The following is a 16474-nucleotide window of genomic DNA, read 5'->3' as shown; positions in this document are numbered from 1 at the left end:
TTGGTCATCTCTTTTCTAAAATGAACCGTCCTAATCTTTTTGGTCTATCCTTGTATGGAAGCAGTTCCATACCCCTGATCATCATTGTTGCCATTCTCTGAACCTTTTCCAGTTTCTCTATATCCTTTTTGAGATAGGGCAACCAGAACTGGACACAATATTCAAAATGTTGGCGGATCATGGATTTATATAGTGACAATATGGTATTTTCTGTCTTATTTTCTATCCCTCTCCTAATAGTTCCTAACATTCTGTTAGCCTTTTTGACTGCTGCTAAGCACTGAGCGGAAGTTTTCAGAGAACTATCCACAGTGACTCCACGATCTCTTTCTTGGGTGGTAACAGCTAATTTAGAGCCCACTGCAGTATAAATATAGCTGGGATTATTTTTCTTCCAATATGCATTACTTAGCATTTATCAATGTTGAATTTCATTTCATTCCACATGGAATGGTCTCTCAAGGAATGTGGGGGAAGCATAAGCATTTGGGATGTGTAAAAATAGACTGGCTGAAGGAATAAAATTTATACATTACAGATAATAATCCTGCAATGGCCACTTAGGGAATGGACGAGATAGCACCAAATAGGTAGCTTCTGTCTCTAGTCTACAATCTGGAAATGACTGTTAACAATATTTATTGTGAGCGTCTTAATTAAGGTATTATTACCTAAGTGAGCTTGTTTCCAATGTGTAATTTTAACAACAAATGTTAGAATGCTCCCTACCCAACTGCTCAGGGCACTGTACAATATTTAACAGTGTTTTTAAAATACCACCTCTTAAAATTCAGAATGAACTATAAACACAACTTCTTAAAAAGTCTCAACTTCACCATCCCAGGAACCTCTAAGAAGAGCAGTGGCTGCAAACTAGACTCAATTTTAAAATAGTGCCCATTACTCCCAAACTTGTCCAATCAAATAATAAAACCTAGTGTGAAGTTGAAAGAAGTTGGCTGTCCTACAAGCATCATGTCAAAAGAGCAGCATTATTTCTCACCTGATCATGTCCATCGCGAGCCAATGCCAGCTCCTGCTCTATTTCCCCTACATGACTTGTTGCTTTAGCGACCTCAGCCCTCTCCAGGTCCCTCTCTGCCAGAAGCTGTTCAATATGCTGCTGCTTCTCCTTCAGAGCCTCCTGGAGGGCGGTGGTGCCAGAAATTTTTCTTGCATATCGGGAAGATGTTTCTGTTAACTTCAAAAAACCAAATATGTTAAAAACCTCATTATCAAATAAAAAGGAAAGATATAATCTTATTGTACAAGCATTTTGCTAGCTAAGCAGATGTTTATACCTGACTGCAGCTCCTCCCACACTTTATATATCAAAACCAATGAGAGAGGAAAATAATTTATTTCCTGTTTTGAAAATTAATTTCAAATTAGTTGCTCCGGAAGTTAATAAGGGACATGATTGTGCAGCAAGACTGTTACGTGGCAATCAGCAGGTGGTGTATAGGAGACCAAAGAGTTCAAATGAAAAAAGAAGGCTGGCCTCAGTCTAAGATGGGTACTGTAGACTCAGTCGAAGGCTAGCTTGTTAGGTTACTGCTAAGCATGAGCCCTGGCTAGATATAAACATGTCCTCATAGTAAAATTAGACATTCTTCCCTTATATATGGAATCATAATCTTGGGTCACTTTCTGCAATCTAAGAACATTTTAGGTTTCCAAATGGATTGTGAAAAGCCTTCCCCAGGAAGTCCCATTACCACCTTTTGGGTCTATGAAGGATGGATAAATATTCAGAGTAAAATTCTGCTGTCTTCATTTGAGACAATCTCCCATTGAAGCCAATGGGAATTATCCTTGACTAAAAGGGAAAGTTCTGCAATCCTTGTCACTATCAGTACATTCTGAAGAGTATAATTGATATCTGCTAGGAATCACTCTGAGGATTTGAGTCGAACTAATAGTTTTTGGAAAGAACCGCTTTGGAATGACTAAAATTAAGGGTATAAATATAAATGAATCTATCTGCAAAACGTAATCTCTCTCAAATGAGACTGAGGCTTTGCTTGATCAAGCGTGCCCACTGCTCCACTTAATGGAATTGGCTCTTACAATGACTAGTGAGAATTTAGTGTGCCCCTATCCTCCATTTTGTCAAAACTTTTTGTGGGAAAGTGGCAGAACTGAAAGTACAAGAATTTTTACTAATGAGTAATAGTTATTGAACAAGTTGTGGGTGCAGCAAGTATTGAGATAGTAAATTTGTTATAATAATATATAACAATTGACCTGAAACCTAGTAATCCAAACTTTCTCCCCAGGTCTTAAACTATAGATAGCATTTTTGATCCTAGTTCTTATCAAAATCTCAATTATTCAAAATCACAACCTTGCTCTCTGGATAGATTAGTTTTAAACAGTATCACAGTAGTTGTGACCAAGAGCGGGAACATGTCTCTTTCATGGTCTTTCCAAAGACTGGACAATTGAACAATACTGCTATATCCAGTGGAGAATGCTGGCATTGGAGAACATCAGTCCAGACTTCCCTTTCTATGTTCTAAATTAAAAAGAATAGTTTTTGCCATTATCTTGCACTAGGGAAAAAAAATAATCCATCTTCTCTCTCTTTTGACCACTGGGAATCGCTACAGATTCTAACATTTCCAAATTGGCTACAAATAACCTAGCTTTCCAAGAAAATGTGCGAACACTGTACTTCTCAAGTGATTCAAAAGTACTAGGCAGAATTACTTCAGCTTCTAATAAAGCCAAGCATTGACTTTTGAAGTCTGGATGACCTTGCCTCATTTCCTCAGTGCTCCTGAGACACTCCTCCATCCCAGAAGCATGACAAAAACTTAGCTCATGTCTCTTCAATTCTGCAGATTTTCAAAGCACTTCATTTCATTAATGGTCTAAAAACTAAAAGGTTTCAGTACTAGACAAAAGAATTCAGATTGGGGGACAGACTCAAATAGCCACAGACAGCTTTTCTACATTACAGGCTCATATACCTTGGTGCTGGTGACTCATTGCATATGCAAGCGAAAAGAACAGCAGCCTTGTATAAATTAGAAGAACGGGTGGAAGCCTGGTAAATTCCAGATAAGATATAAAATTACCAGAAAACATTGTGTTTGGAATTTCAGAGTAGTAGAGATCTGCTGTGACTAAAATGTGAACACGAGCAAAGAAACTTGGGGCTTCTTGCAATAAACAGCATTTTACTCAGAGAGGAAAATGTCAAAAGATTATTTTGACAAGCAGAATCTCTTCTGCCGCTGGACCCTTAAGCATTCATCCTCAATCAGAATGGAGTATAAGGAAGGGGACTGGAGCATCACTGTGACAAAATAAGTAACACTCCAAAGACTATTAGAGCCTATAATTACATTCCCTCTTATGCTATGATCCTGTCAAAACTACTACACTAAGCTGGACGGATCCAGGTCAGTACGTGATGGGAGCCCTCCAATGAGTAAGCAGGTGCTGCAGAAGAAGGGTCTTCTTCCTTGTGAGTCAGTACTGAACCAATGCACCTGTATACGTTTAGGGGGCACTGTGCTGCTAGAAGTGGATATTTCAGAAAAGACTGAGAAGAAAAAGGTGCCATTCACTTGTGGCGAATAAAGATCCATGTGGTTTTTATAATAAATTGTTAGTCCTGTTGTCCTGGTCAAGTGTTGACTTGGGTAACTACTTCTGCCCATGTGAAATCTGCTTCCGTTTCAAATGAATATGGTAACAATATCTTCCCTGTCTTAAACCAGCTGTTCAGTGGAGCTGTATGCTAGCGGCTCAGTTTCATTCCAGAGGTGGCTGAATTTCAGTAGCAGTTGACATGGTCCCTATATAGTCATCTGTATATTAATTTCTGGGGATTATTAAAAAAAAGCTCTGGAATCTTCTGGGGATGAATGGTGCAATAGAAAATTAATTCTACACTCTTAATTGCCTAGTTGTTAGGGAAGATATCAAGCTTTCCCAAGTTTGATATCAAGCTTTCCCAGAGGATTCTTAAGTTTCCTTTTTACTACACATGACCCAAGACCATGACATTTATATACCAAACTTTAAAAAAGGAACATAAATATAAAATATATTAGGTCATAAATTAGTACTATGTTAAAATTAATCTCAACACCATACTTAGCTGTTTCTACTCTTTAGACGCTCACAGAATTAAAATCAATTAGGAAAAGAAAGAGGCTTCTTATCAACAAAGGTAGATGTTGGATTTCCACATTACATTTCTTTACTGACCCATTACACACAACCATTTCTCCAATGGAAAAAGAAAAAGATATTGCATTTTGGTCTAGCTGAGGCTTCTAATATTATGTTTAGTCAGACACAAGTTCATCTCTGGAAGCTTTAATGTGACCCAAGTCTGCAAACGTTAACGTAGCTTTAGCAGAGAAGCAGCCCTGGAAAAATGGACAACTCTCTACAACATGGATCCCAAAATACATTGATGCCCTTCATTTTGCTGACAGCATAAGCCCCTTTCTTATTGCAAAAAACTCAGTTAGTAGTTTGAGTTAACTGTTAAATATATAAAGGTAAATGTACAAATATTTATCTATTTCTCAGGGCTAGCTAAGATTTCCTACATGCATGCTTTGAGTGAAAAACAAAAGAGCACAATGAAACATATTATGCTCTTCACAAGAATTGGTCTATCCTCAGTTTACATAAGCAAACCACAGGCATGTGCCATATGGGTTCCTGCTTGGAAATGTAAAGCATGCAATAGAAAAAGAATCTTACTAGTCCTGTACGGCTTGGCTTGCTGCTTACTGATGATGCCACAGAACTGAGAGAACTCAGGGAAGATGCACTTGGACTGCGTTTCAGAGCTGACGGCGTTGCAACCACTTTTCTCACAGTTGCCTTGGCTTTAGCTGGTGTGGTTGATGGAAATCCAATCTTGGTAACTTTGTGGACTGGTGCAAACAAGCCATATTTTGGCTGACACTGAAAATACCTTTAAAAAAACAAACAAAAAAAAAAAAACAGATGAGGACATTAAATAGATTAAGACTGCAGAGAATTACCTTTTCATGTACTGTATGGCAACTTCTAAGGAATTCCACATCAACAGTCTAAACAAGGGGAAGAGATTGCTGGTATTAAGGCTGCTTAGCACTTTCCATTATAAAATTCTTACAACCTCTTTTCTGAGAAGCGCTAGCACTTTGCTTGCAGAAAACTCAGCAGTTAGAAAGCCCTTGGCCTACAGAAATTCCATTCAGGTTTAGCATCTCCATTTCCCTTCTGTCACATGCATTCTTCCAAGCAAACAGGGGGCACCTCTTTGAGAGAAAAGGAAATCTTTCAAGACCCTCTGCTAGCTGCACTAAAATTAATTATCAGTATTTGTATTGTGTAACACCTAGAGACTGCTGTCAGGGATCAGGGCATCATTGTGCCAGACACTGTATGCACAAACAACACAGAAGGTCTCCATCCCAAAGACCTTACAGACTAAGTAAACATTAATATGAGGTTTTGAAAGATACAAAATTGCTTGGGGTTTTATGTGTTACTGAAAGTTATTATTATAGGATTATAAACTAACCTTGTTCCAGCCACTGCTCCGTCATTCTTTCCCAGAGGCTCATCTAATTCTACTCCACACCACTCTCCTTTAGCAAAGTCAGTTTCCCCCAGAAAACGTACTACTCCAGCTTTGGTGCCACCAACCTGAAGGGGGGGGGGGGGAAGTGTAATAATTTTTACTGAGTTTCCAAACTAAAACATCAAATCAGATGTAAAAATATTTAGCAATTTCATAAACACACTGCAAATTAAGGATTAAATGTGATTCAACCAGTAAGTATTTAGAAATATTTACTCTATCTTTACCACTGCTTCTATTTTAACATGTTGAGTGTGTCTTCAGAACCACAACCATGACTGAATAAGACTAAAAATATATTTACCACTACCCAGTGCAGATGTGGGGAACTGACAGCATTGGAACCTGGGTTGTAGCCAATTTCAGATGATCTGATGGTCCCTTCTAGCCTTAAACTCCATTACTCTAAATTAAGTTTTTCCTGCACCTATTTAGAATGGTTTATTATTGTAAGTTTGTGAGGGAAGAAGACGACCCCACAGCACTTTAGCTTCCTCACTGGACTAATTCAGATTAACTAAATACTACAATTATTCATACATTTAAAGGAAATATAAAGCATGAGCGTTGGCAGGCTTGCAAAAGGAAGCACCTATTTGAATGGATTTTGTAAGGAAGAAAAGGCCCAGAAAGTGCTTTTTCTCAGCATGTACTCCTGACTAGTGCATCCTAAATCACTTAGCTTAGAAGTGTTGGGAGACCTTTCCAGACACCAAGATGGTGCTCTACTCACCTACAGCACATCCGTGCAAGATATAGCTTCACCACTAAGAGAGGAAAGGAGGGGTTCAGTGTGACTGACCATCTACTGCTGGAACAAGCCCAGCATGGCAGGAGTCTTGCAGGTCAAGCAGGTGTTGTGGCCTCCCTGTGAGAAAATCTGTGCAGCTTCTGCATCTAGCACTAAAGTTTAATATGCACCAAATGTCAATCAAAACTACTTTTTCAAGAGGTTCCCTCTTACACCAAGGGCATTTTTGGCACTTTTTTTTGGTATTTGCAATTCCCAGCACACCCTGCAGTGAAAAGGAAACTATACCTTGACAAGAAACTTAAAGTGACCTGCCAAGACAATAAAATGGGTTTGTATCACTTCTCTTATTTATTATGTTCAAAGCCTGATCTAGATTTTAAAATACCGCTTTTTTATATTAGCAATTCAGGCCTCGTTCACTCCATTTTCCTGAGAAACTCTCTGGATGAAGGAAATGAAACCTGACTGACAGGGGGAGTGATTTTTATTTAAAATGGTTTTATTTTTATTTACACCTATTTATCTGAGAAGCCTGAATTCTCATTAAAGATTCAACACTCCTTCAATTAATGACTCAGAAAGCTTCAAATATGCATATCAGGAACCTCCAAAAAAACAGGAAAGTTCAGAATTGCCTCTCCTATTTCTAAAATGAAAAAACAAGCAGGAAAGTGCCTTTCTGGTGGTCTTTATACACCGCTACCCCGAGATAACGCGACCCGATATAACACGAATTCGGATATAATGCGGTAAAGCAGCGCTCGAGGCGGTGGGGAGGGGGATTGCACACTCTGGCGGATCAAAGCAAGTTCGATATAACGCAGTTTCACCTATAACACGGTAAGATTTTTTGGCTCCCGAAGACAGCGTTATATCAGGGTAGAGGTGTACCTGCTAAAGGAGGCAGATCTGTGTTTTTCCCCTGCACAGGTTACTTTTAATAACATTTAATCTACAGAGTATCTTTATGTCTTTGTTTTTATGCTGGTATAAGAAGTCATTTTTGCTCTGGGGGGGAACAAATACTTTATATTTACGATTAACAAAACACAGGTAAATATAGTACTAGGAAAATGTTTGGTACCCGGTGTTTCTGGCATAGAAAAGACAGTGTTTGTCCTCATTCGTAAAAGAGCAACAAGAAAAAAAAAAATCTAAGTTGACAGACCGGAAGTCACATGGGATCCCAACACCTTTTTACATTCCAGTATAACTAGCATGCTTCATATTCAGTATTTCACTGGAGGAACTATCCCTGAATCCAAATGTGTTCCCTCCTCCCTCAAATCATCCAACTTTTCTCCCAGGGCTAAACAGCAAACACACATCCATAACCTGTTCTCAAAATATAATCTAACGGGGGGGGGGGGGAGAGGGAACCAAACAGAAAATGAAGCTGCAAAGTCCATGCCAGACTCATTACGCTGCCCTCATTTCATACCCTGTGTACTTTAAAACAAGTGTACTTTAAACCAGGATGCAACCAAGAGTGTTAGAGAACTAAAAAACTAGCCTTTGAGCTCTTGTCAAATATCCATCCATCTATTTCTAACCCCACTGCAATATCTGAGATTTCACCAAATCTTTGATTTTACAGAAATACTGGCTCTAAATCTCTAGTATAAATCTGATTTAATTGCAGCTTTCTACTCTTGCATAGAAGCTATATATCTGCCTGAAATAAAAATGTAAAGTTAGATCCTTAGATATCATACGTTAAGTGCTCAGCACTTACAGAAATTTATGAACAATTTTAAAATAGGTACGAAGAAAACAAAATGCAGAGGAACAGACAACTGCTAAAGTTGTAACACTTCAACTATGCCTGTAAAATTAAAGTGCCAGAAACCTCCTACTGTGGATGTAATTACACCAGCATAAGCACTTTTATACCAGTGCAGCTTATACTGGTATAACTGGGTCCATAATGGGGCTTTTACTGGTATAACTATTTCAGTAAAAAAAATAAATAAATAAAAAATAAATCATCACACCCTCCTAACTAAAATGGCTATACAGATAAAACTTTTCAAATACAGACCAGGCCTTAGTGTCATATGGCTAAAGTGCAAGTCATCCTGCTATTAAAATACTCCTTGCCAATAGTAACATTGAATGCAATTTACTACAGCTATTAAAATATGGAAAAGGAGTTGCTGGAGAACTATATCAAAAAGCTGTGCAACATCCATGATGTTGTAGTATTTGGAGGCATGCTTATTTCACAATGGGGCATAAATGAACAAGTAAAAAAAGCCTTGTACAAGAGTTTTAGAAAGTTAAATGAATAATAGGACAACATTACAATGATGAAGACAGCTACTCTGTGACCTTCACTCACATTGAGGCAGGCCACTAAATAATTGAACAGCAAAGAGAAGGCCTGCCAAATATTTTTAGCTGATCGTCACACTCAACATAGTCAAGATTGATAACATCAAATAATAATGAACCAATGTGGTTAATATAAACTTCTGGCCTTTGTGGGATGGAGAAATTCAGTTTAGGGTCCCAGCTAGGGTTTCACTGAAAAAGTGGGAAAACAGTGATTAAACAGAACTGGTCAAATTCTAAGACTACATAAATTTACCCCAATGTGATGTTAAGGAATGAAAGATGTTCGTCTCTAGTTTACAAGCATTCATTTCAAAAACTTCCTGAAGAAAGCAGGTGGGTGTGAATGAACCAAATTATGTAAATAGGCATCTTTATATAATTCCACATTTCTAAACAGGGGGAGGAGTGGAGTGTGGTAGTATACTACCCGCAGTGGCTACATTCAAGGATCACATTCATCCTTTTTACCCCACCATCACACTGGGAGCTGATGTTCAGTAGCTTGTCCACCATGACTTCAATATCCTTTTCAGAGTCACTGCTTTCCAAGATACAGTTCTCCCATTCTTTAGGTGTAGCAAGCAATCCAGATCTCTCTTTCTGACTGCCCTGTCATCATGACTAACCACTCTGTCAATCTTTGTGTCATCTGCAAATGTTATCAGCAGTAATTTTGTATTTACTTCCAGATCATTGCTGAAAGTGTCAAACAGAATTGGTCCTAACACCAACCCTGCAAAACACCCCATTCGATAATTCTCCATTGACAACTACTTTTTAAAAGGTCAGTTAGGCCATTCTTAATCCATTTAACATGTGCTTTATTGATATTGTATAATGATAATATTTTAATCAGAAGGTTGTACAGTACTAAGTGAAACACCTTATAAAAATCTAAATATATCACATTGATGCCGTTACCTTTACCTACCAAACTTGTAATCTCATCTGAGAACAAAATCAGATTTGACCAGACCTATTTTCCATAAAACTATGTTGACCACCAATAATAATATTCCTATCCATCCATCAAGACTTTTTCAACTGAATTCCATATCAACTGTTCCATTGTTTTGCCCAGACTGATGTCAGGCTAACTGGCCTATAGTTAACCAGGTCATCCTGCTTGCCTTTTTTTGAATATTGGCACAACACTAGCACTTTTTGCTTTATTAGTTGCCTGAAGTATCCACTAAAGAACCTGAGCGCATAGTTTAGCTTGCTTAAAAAACAAAAAAACCAAGAACTCCTGATAGTATGGCTTTCATCAACATGTAAAACCACACGGGAATCCAAATGTCAGTAACTGAAGACATTCCATAGAATTGCAGAAGAGGAAATTATTTGGAAAATGTTTGGACTAATTCCATGGTGCAGAAGACTCATACAAATTTACCACTGCAAAAGCACAAAGCTCCAATGAGACAAAGAATTGCTTTCTGAGCCATCCAACATGTAAACTAGCAAAACTAAGTCCAAGTTGTTCTGACTATTCCCTGGACATTCTTCCCCTTGGAGAAAAAAAAAATCTACCTCTCCCATCCCCACCAAAAAAAAAAAAAGTGTAGTGCTCTATACAGAAACAAATTTAAAGTATCAATAGGTAGATATAAGAGGTTAATTGCTTATGTGTCTTAATTGTTATTCCATCCTGGTGTCTCACATTTAATTTAAAATTAACCAACCAATCACCTTGCTGTGCCAGTAATTAAAAAGGCAAAGTAAATATGTGGGTTTATCTTTAAGCAAATTAGAAGAAAGATATCTTGCTCTAATGTTTATTCACAGGCAACATTAAAAGAACAATGATATTTTACATACACAATCACCAGGGTTATGGGCAAAGTCAAGTTTAGCTTTGTTTATTCCCAACTGAATGTCATCTGACTTGCTGATTGCAATGTTCTCGTGTATGTAAAATCTAGTAAATACATGGGGTATGGTTATAAAATTTAACCATTGTAAAACCACTGTAATCGCTCCAAATTCAGTTCTTGCAATCTGTACATAAGGCAGTTAACTTTTTTCCATACTATTATTTCTTCCAACAAGCCTTTGGTTGTGAAAACTAGCATAGAATGCCAAGAAGTAGGAAATATGGATTCATGCTGCAGTTAAGCAAGCTACAGCTGCACGGTGTAAACAGCCAAAGAGAAGAATCTGTGTTAGTGGTGCAATGTGCTAAAAACATTTTTGGGGGGAGTCAAGCCATCTCTTATATAGGGTACCATAGTCCGGAAGAACATATTTAGCTGAAAATCAGAAGAATAGTGGAAACACATGTATTTACAGCACAATGCTTATACAGTGATACAAATCTGAGAATTATGCTGTGGATGTCATGGTAGAATTTGGCCCTTGGATAATAGAGTTGATATAGCACAATATCCTTCACCCCAAACAGTTTAAACCTTGCCCACACATCTAACAATCGGAAGTCTGCAAGATCCATGTTTTCATTAAAAAAAATAAATCCCTAATTAGCTCTGAGGAGGCACCAAGCATTCTCTCTCTCGGGTGCTCGGCTGGCTGGATCTTGCTCAGGGTCTAACTGATCACCATATGTGGGGTCGGGATTGGCAGAGACCTCAATGGGGGAAGGGAGGGAACTTGCCCATAGTTCTCTGACAGGTTCACCTTGGAACACTAATTTCAAGGGACAAAATTGACAAGCAAGCACGTTCTCTTATTAATTCACGTCCATTATCTCACTGTAAGGAAGTAACTTGCAACAAAAAACTTACAGTGAGCAATAAGATAAAATGAGAGATTAGTTTTCACTGAGTCCACACAAGGCGAACACCCTCTTATAAAAAGGCCACATCAGCATATGCCTGCAAATCTAGATTTTAATATTTTGTGACCATATGGACAAGTTGCAGCTTTACCACTCATCTGCAGAAGCATCAGATTTGTTAGACCATAATAAAGCTGTAACTCTGGTTAAATGAATGAAGGAACTTTAATCCCTTGAAAAGGTTAGTTTGATAAGAGATTGTTAAATAGAGCATCTAACCCATCCAGGAACAGACCGGACTTAGATATTAATTTTTCTCTGAGTTTTGGAAGGATAAGAAAAAGTTAAAAGGATGTATCTGAATTTAGAAAGACCTTTAAACACACCCACCCTGCTCAAACCATATTGCTGGGTTTGCATTTACCTTTTGGGAAAAGGATAGAGGGATTATTTCCAAAAACGTGATCATATTAATTCATTTTATCTGCCTGGAAAGTGCGATATTCCTCAAGAGAGGAATCTCCAAAATTATTTTCTCATTAATACTGTCTTTTCAACAAGATACCTTCATGGATAAAATACATAAAATAAGTGATCTCTTATGGATCAAATAGAAAGTGCCTGCAGTACCACGGCAAATAATCTCTCATTTTCAGTTGGTTTCGCAGCCTTCCTACTCTTAGAAAAGAGCTATGCTGTACCAACAATGCAATTATGGTGTTGTGGTCCAATGAAACAGAAGAAGGTGACGCTAATTAGCTTTTCAAATGGCAAATACTCAGATTTGCTATTTTGCAATAATCCCAAAATATGGACTGCCTATGGTCATTACTTCTTCCTCTTTGAATACCACTGCTAATTCACATCCAGATTCTGGAATGTACTTTAGATGTAAAATGTTGTCTTGATTATGTTAATTCTCATTCTACCTGAATTAAAGGCTCCATTTGGTTCCTTAACTATTTTTTATTGATAAATTAGACACTAGTACAATAAATAAGATCAGAATTAAAAGGAGTCATACCAAAATCATTAACTTTGTTAAATACTGGAAAACTAAAGTGAGTTTATAAAATACCCATATACTAGTATGTTGTATTTCCTTTGGCTGGCTGGAAATTTGGACAATTATTGCAATTTCCTTAAGACAACCAGGCAACTAAGCACAGACTTGTTGGGTCTGGCTCCCTTAGATCCTGGCTTATCAGGGCCTCAAAAGGATTTCACGCACATCTAAAGAAACTACAGACAGCAAGGAGCTGAGAGGATGATATACTATGGGGTGTCTCCTTCCTTAATTTCTAAATTACTTTGGACATTAGTGTCAGAAAAGAAAAAAGAGAATGATCATCGATTATTTTTCCAGTTGTGATGTTTGCTTCTAGTGTTAGTGACCTGGAGTCCCCCCACCCTCCCCAATAAAAGGGGAAAAACGCTGTTGGCTGCTGAAACAAACAGATTTTCCTAAAGCTCTTATTATCCATGAGAACACAACTTGGCTGAGACTTTGCCTGCCCTGAAGTACTGTCTGTCTGTTTTGATATTCGTAGAACCTTTTATGTGAGGACAAGATGTTCTCTGCCCATTCAAAAAAAGCAAGCCTCCAGTCCTTTTCAGTTCAGAGTGTTGCTTCCTGTGCTCCTTGTTCATACAGGTAAGCCACAGTTATATTGTTCAACATGAACTTGATATGAGGTCTCTCAGGTGAGCTTGCACTGTCAACATAACTAGGCCAGCTCCTCAAAATTCTACCAGACGGATTCAGTAGTATTTCTCTTCCTTTGACAAGCAGTGTCTCTGAGTACATGCCCCACTTACTCCGGTCATCACTATCCTTCTTAATAGACACTGAGATAAGATAAGATCTTTCAGGGCTCCTTTCTCTACGTGACTGATGTACCATGGAAGCGAGGACTATATCTGTATTTGTTTTGGACAGAGATTAGTTTCCTGGCAGAAGTAATTTGGGAGAGCTGAATATGGCAACATGCCATGTTATGAAGTTCTACTCCAAAGTTAATACACAAAAAATAAACTGTTGTGAAACAATTAACATACTTGAAAAAAGTCCACGGAAGAAAGGAAACTAACTTATAAGCCATTCTTCCACCCACAGACTGGTGTTGGAAGGCTAGTAATACTAGAGGGCAGAGTTAAGGTTGTGATGTGAGTCAGTGGTATAGTAGTGGCAATGAAGGAACAGACAGTAGGTATCAGAAAATGAGTTAAACTTTTAATTTTCTTGCTTTCGTGTTAGGTATGTTGTAGGGCAATGGTTCTCAAAGCTGGTCCACCGCTTGTTCAGGGAAAGCTCCTGGCAGGCCAGACTGTTTACCTGCTGCATCCGCAGGTTCAGCCAATCACGGCTCCCACTGGCCACAGTTCGCCGCTCCAGGCCAATGGGAGCTGCGGGAAGGACGGCCAGCACATCCCTCGGCCCGCACTGTTTCCCGCAGCCCCCATTGGCCCAGAGCAGCAAACTGTGGCCAGTGGGAGCCACGACTGGCCGAACCTGCAGATGCGGCAGGTAAACAAACCGGCCCAGCCCGCCAGGGTGCTTACACTGAACAAGCGGCGGACTGGCTTCGAGAACCACTGTTGTAGGGGAAAGAGCTCAACTGTGTTACAACAAAAAGTGGTATATTAATTTATTATGTGTATTTAATATGTAAATGATTTAGACATGGGAAACAGATCTATAGCTGCACTTCTCTGGCATATACAACATCTCTCAGCAGCTGCATATAAAGCCTTCCCCATTGTAGGAGAAAAATCCGATAGATGAGCATAGCAGCTGATGGAGAAAGTTGTGTGCATGTCGGAGAATGTTTAAAATGTCAGCTACAGGTTCTGCTTACGTTTTCAGTTATGAAAGCAAAAAAAATACCCTTAATCCTAAACAATTTTCTCAGTGTACCAATCTACTAAAAACTCACCTCTTTACCAATTTTTGTGAAAAGTGTGTGTGTGTGTGTGTGTGTGTGTGTGTAAAAATTAGTCAACAAAAAGGTCAGTCTGCCAAGGATGAATTGCAGACAGACCAATTTCAAACAATGCCCACTAAATATGTATTTTTTTAAAAAACAAACATTACATAGAAAATGCAAACATAAAAAGTAACAAATTTCACAGTGAAGGGCCACCTGCATGTAAACAGAAATGTAAGCCCCACATTAAATCCATTTCAGAATGCAATCTTAACTAACCAGCTGCAACCCACACCTCTACAAAATAAGATTGCCATTTTGAATTTCCCTCCAAGAACTGGATTTCCTTTGAAAAGTATCCATAAAGATTCCCAAGCGAGCAAATGGAACTCTACTGCTCCTGTGCTTTACAAACCTAAACTCCTGAAGGCTCACCATTTTTGTTCTGTAATTCTGAATGTTTGCCCATTCAAGACCGGGCACAGGACATATTCCTAATAATTTTCAGTAGGTCATGACTATTCCCACATTTACAAAAAGTTTCTAGTAGCTATCAATCAGGCCAGGAACTGAGAAGAATGCAGCTGGCATTTCAGTTTTAGATGTTGTGATGGCATGGTCGAACTGGAGTGTCAGTAGGTGTTCAGTAGGTCTGGGAGGTTAAATTGTCCCCTGGAGGAAGAACCACTATTCCTGTAATGAGGTGACAGGAGTACAAACTGTTTGGTGACACAGAACTTGTCTTACTGTGTAATAATAAATATTACAAAGAAGTCAGTGTAACCTCCCTCCTGTGGATAAGACAACAATGCTCTATCCTCAAATTGAAGTGGTCTGACTGCATTTAAACCACCCAATAGAGACTAAACATCCAGGCATGTTAAAGTAGGTGAGAGCAGGTTTTTCCTAGCAACTGATGCTGACCGACAGTTCTCAAGTCTGCCTCCAGCACTTGGTCAGTGACTATCAACTCTAAAGTTATGGATTGCGGAGCATAGTTTGGGTGAGGCTGGGGAGAGTGCCTTTAAAACCAAATAGGCTTATGCAGCTGCAATGTTCAGCTGAGTTTACCGATTTTTGTACTAAAGAAATCAACTCTGGAGATTTAAATATTTAAATGTATTGTTTGGGATGACATCAGCAGAGTAGAATCTAGCATCTAGAACACTGGAGAACATAGATTTAAAAATAAAACTTCTTGGACTTATCTAACACATACAGATGCAAATGTTGAAGCTCAGCTACAAAAGACCCCCACACATTAAAAAAACAGAAAAATGTATTTAACGTCTATATTTTACCCTTGCATGATGTACTATGTTGTAGTTTATTAATTATTTGCATTACAGTACTCTGTATGGCCCAATCAAAGATCACGGTCCCATTGTTTTGTACAATGCCAAGCACAAAGTCACTGCCACAGAGAACTCACAATCTAGAAGTCTGACAAGACAACAGGAAGATGAAAGGCAAACCAAAGATCAGGGAGGAAGAGGTAGTGGTAAAATGAGCATAAGAAGCAGTTTCAGCTTGCCACCTGCCTACTCATTGTCAGACTGCAGTGTTCAGTATGTATAATGGCAGAGGAGAATCTTGAGGAGGACAAGTGGTGGCTATATAGATTTTGATAAGAAGTTTTTGTCCCATGCATTGGGGCAATATAGGGGAAGTCAGAAAGGTCCTTGAGAGAGAAGTGGACTAATGCAGTGGCTCTCAACCTTTCCAGGAATCTGATTTGTCTTGCATACCTCCACGTTTCACCTCACTTTAAAAACTACTTGCTTACAAAATGAGACAAAAAAATACCAGTGTCACAGCACGATGTTACTGAAAAATTGCTTAATTTCTCATTTTTACCAATTAAATGTGTCAATTAGAATATAAATATTGTATTTACATTTCAGTGTATAGTATAGAGAGCAGTATAAACAAGTCATTGTAAGAAATTTTAATTTGTACTGACAACTAATACTTTTTATGTAACGTGTTGTAAAACTCGGCACATGTCTAGATGATGTACTCCCTGGAAGACCTCTGTGTACCCACAGGAGTACGTGTACCCTTGGTTGAGAACCACTGGACTAATGAATTGGCAATGAAGTCTGGCAGTGTTGGAG

At 38.5% G+C, this 16474-nt stretch overlaps 1 protein-coding gene across 3 annotated transcripts in view; it reads right to left on the bottom strand.

Moving 5' to 3' along the window:
- CLIP1 (CAP-Gly domain containing linker protein 1) overlaps window positions 1–16474 on the bottom strand; it is a 117435-nt gene that overhangs the window by 59763 nt on the left and 41198 nt on the right. For all 3 annotated transcript variants that reach the window (XM_044990096.1, XM_044990098.1, XM_044990097.1), the window contains exons 4-6: window positions 5543–5667; window positions 4732–4948; window positions 1004–1201 (exon numbers count right to left, since the gene is read on the bottom strand). In XM_044990096.1, the coding sequence (XP_044846031.1) occupies window positions 1004–1201; window positions 4732–4948; window positions 5543–5667 (540 nt within the window). The remainder of the gene's footprint in view (window positions 1–1003; window positions 1202–4731; window positions 4949–5542; window positions 5668–16474) is intronic.

The sequence above is a fragment of the Mauremys mutica genome, chromosome 16, assembly GCF_020497125.1.
Source record: "Mauremys mutica isolate MM-2020 ecotype Southern chromosome 16, ASM2049712v1, whole genome shotgun sequence".
Classification (NCBI taxonomy): Eukaryota; Metazoa; Chordata; order Testudines; family Geoemydidae; genus Mauremys; species Mauremys mutica.
The sequence above is the reverse complement of the archived record's forward strand: the minus strand, read 5'-3'. Positions and strand labels throughout refer to the sequence as shown.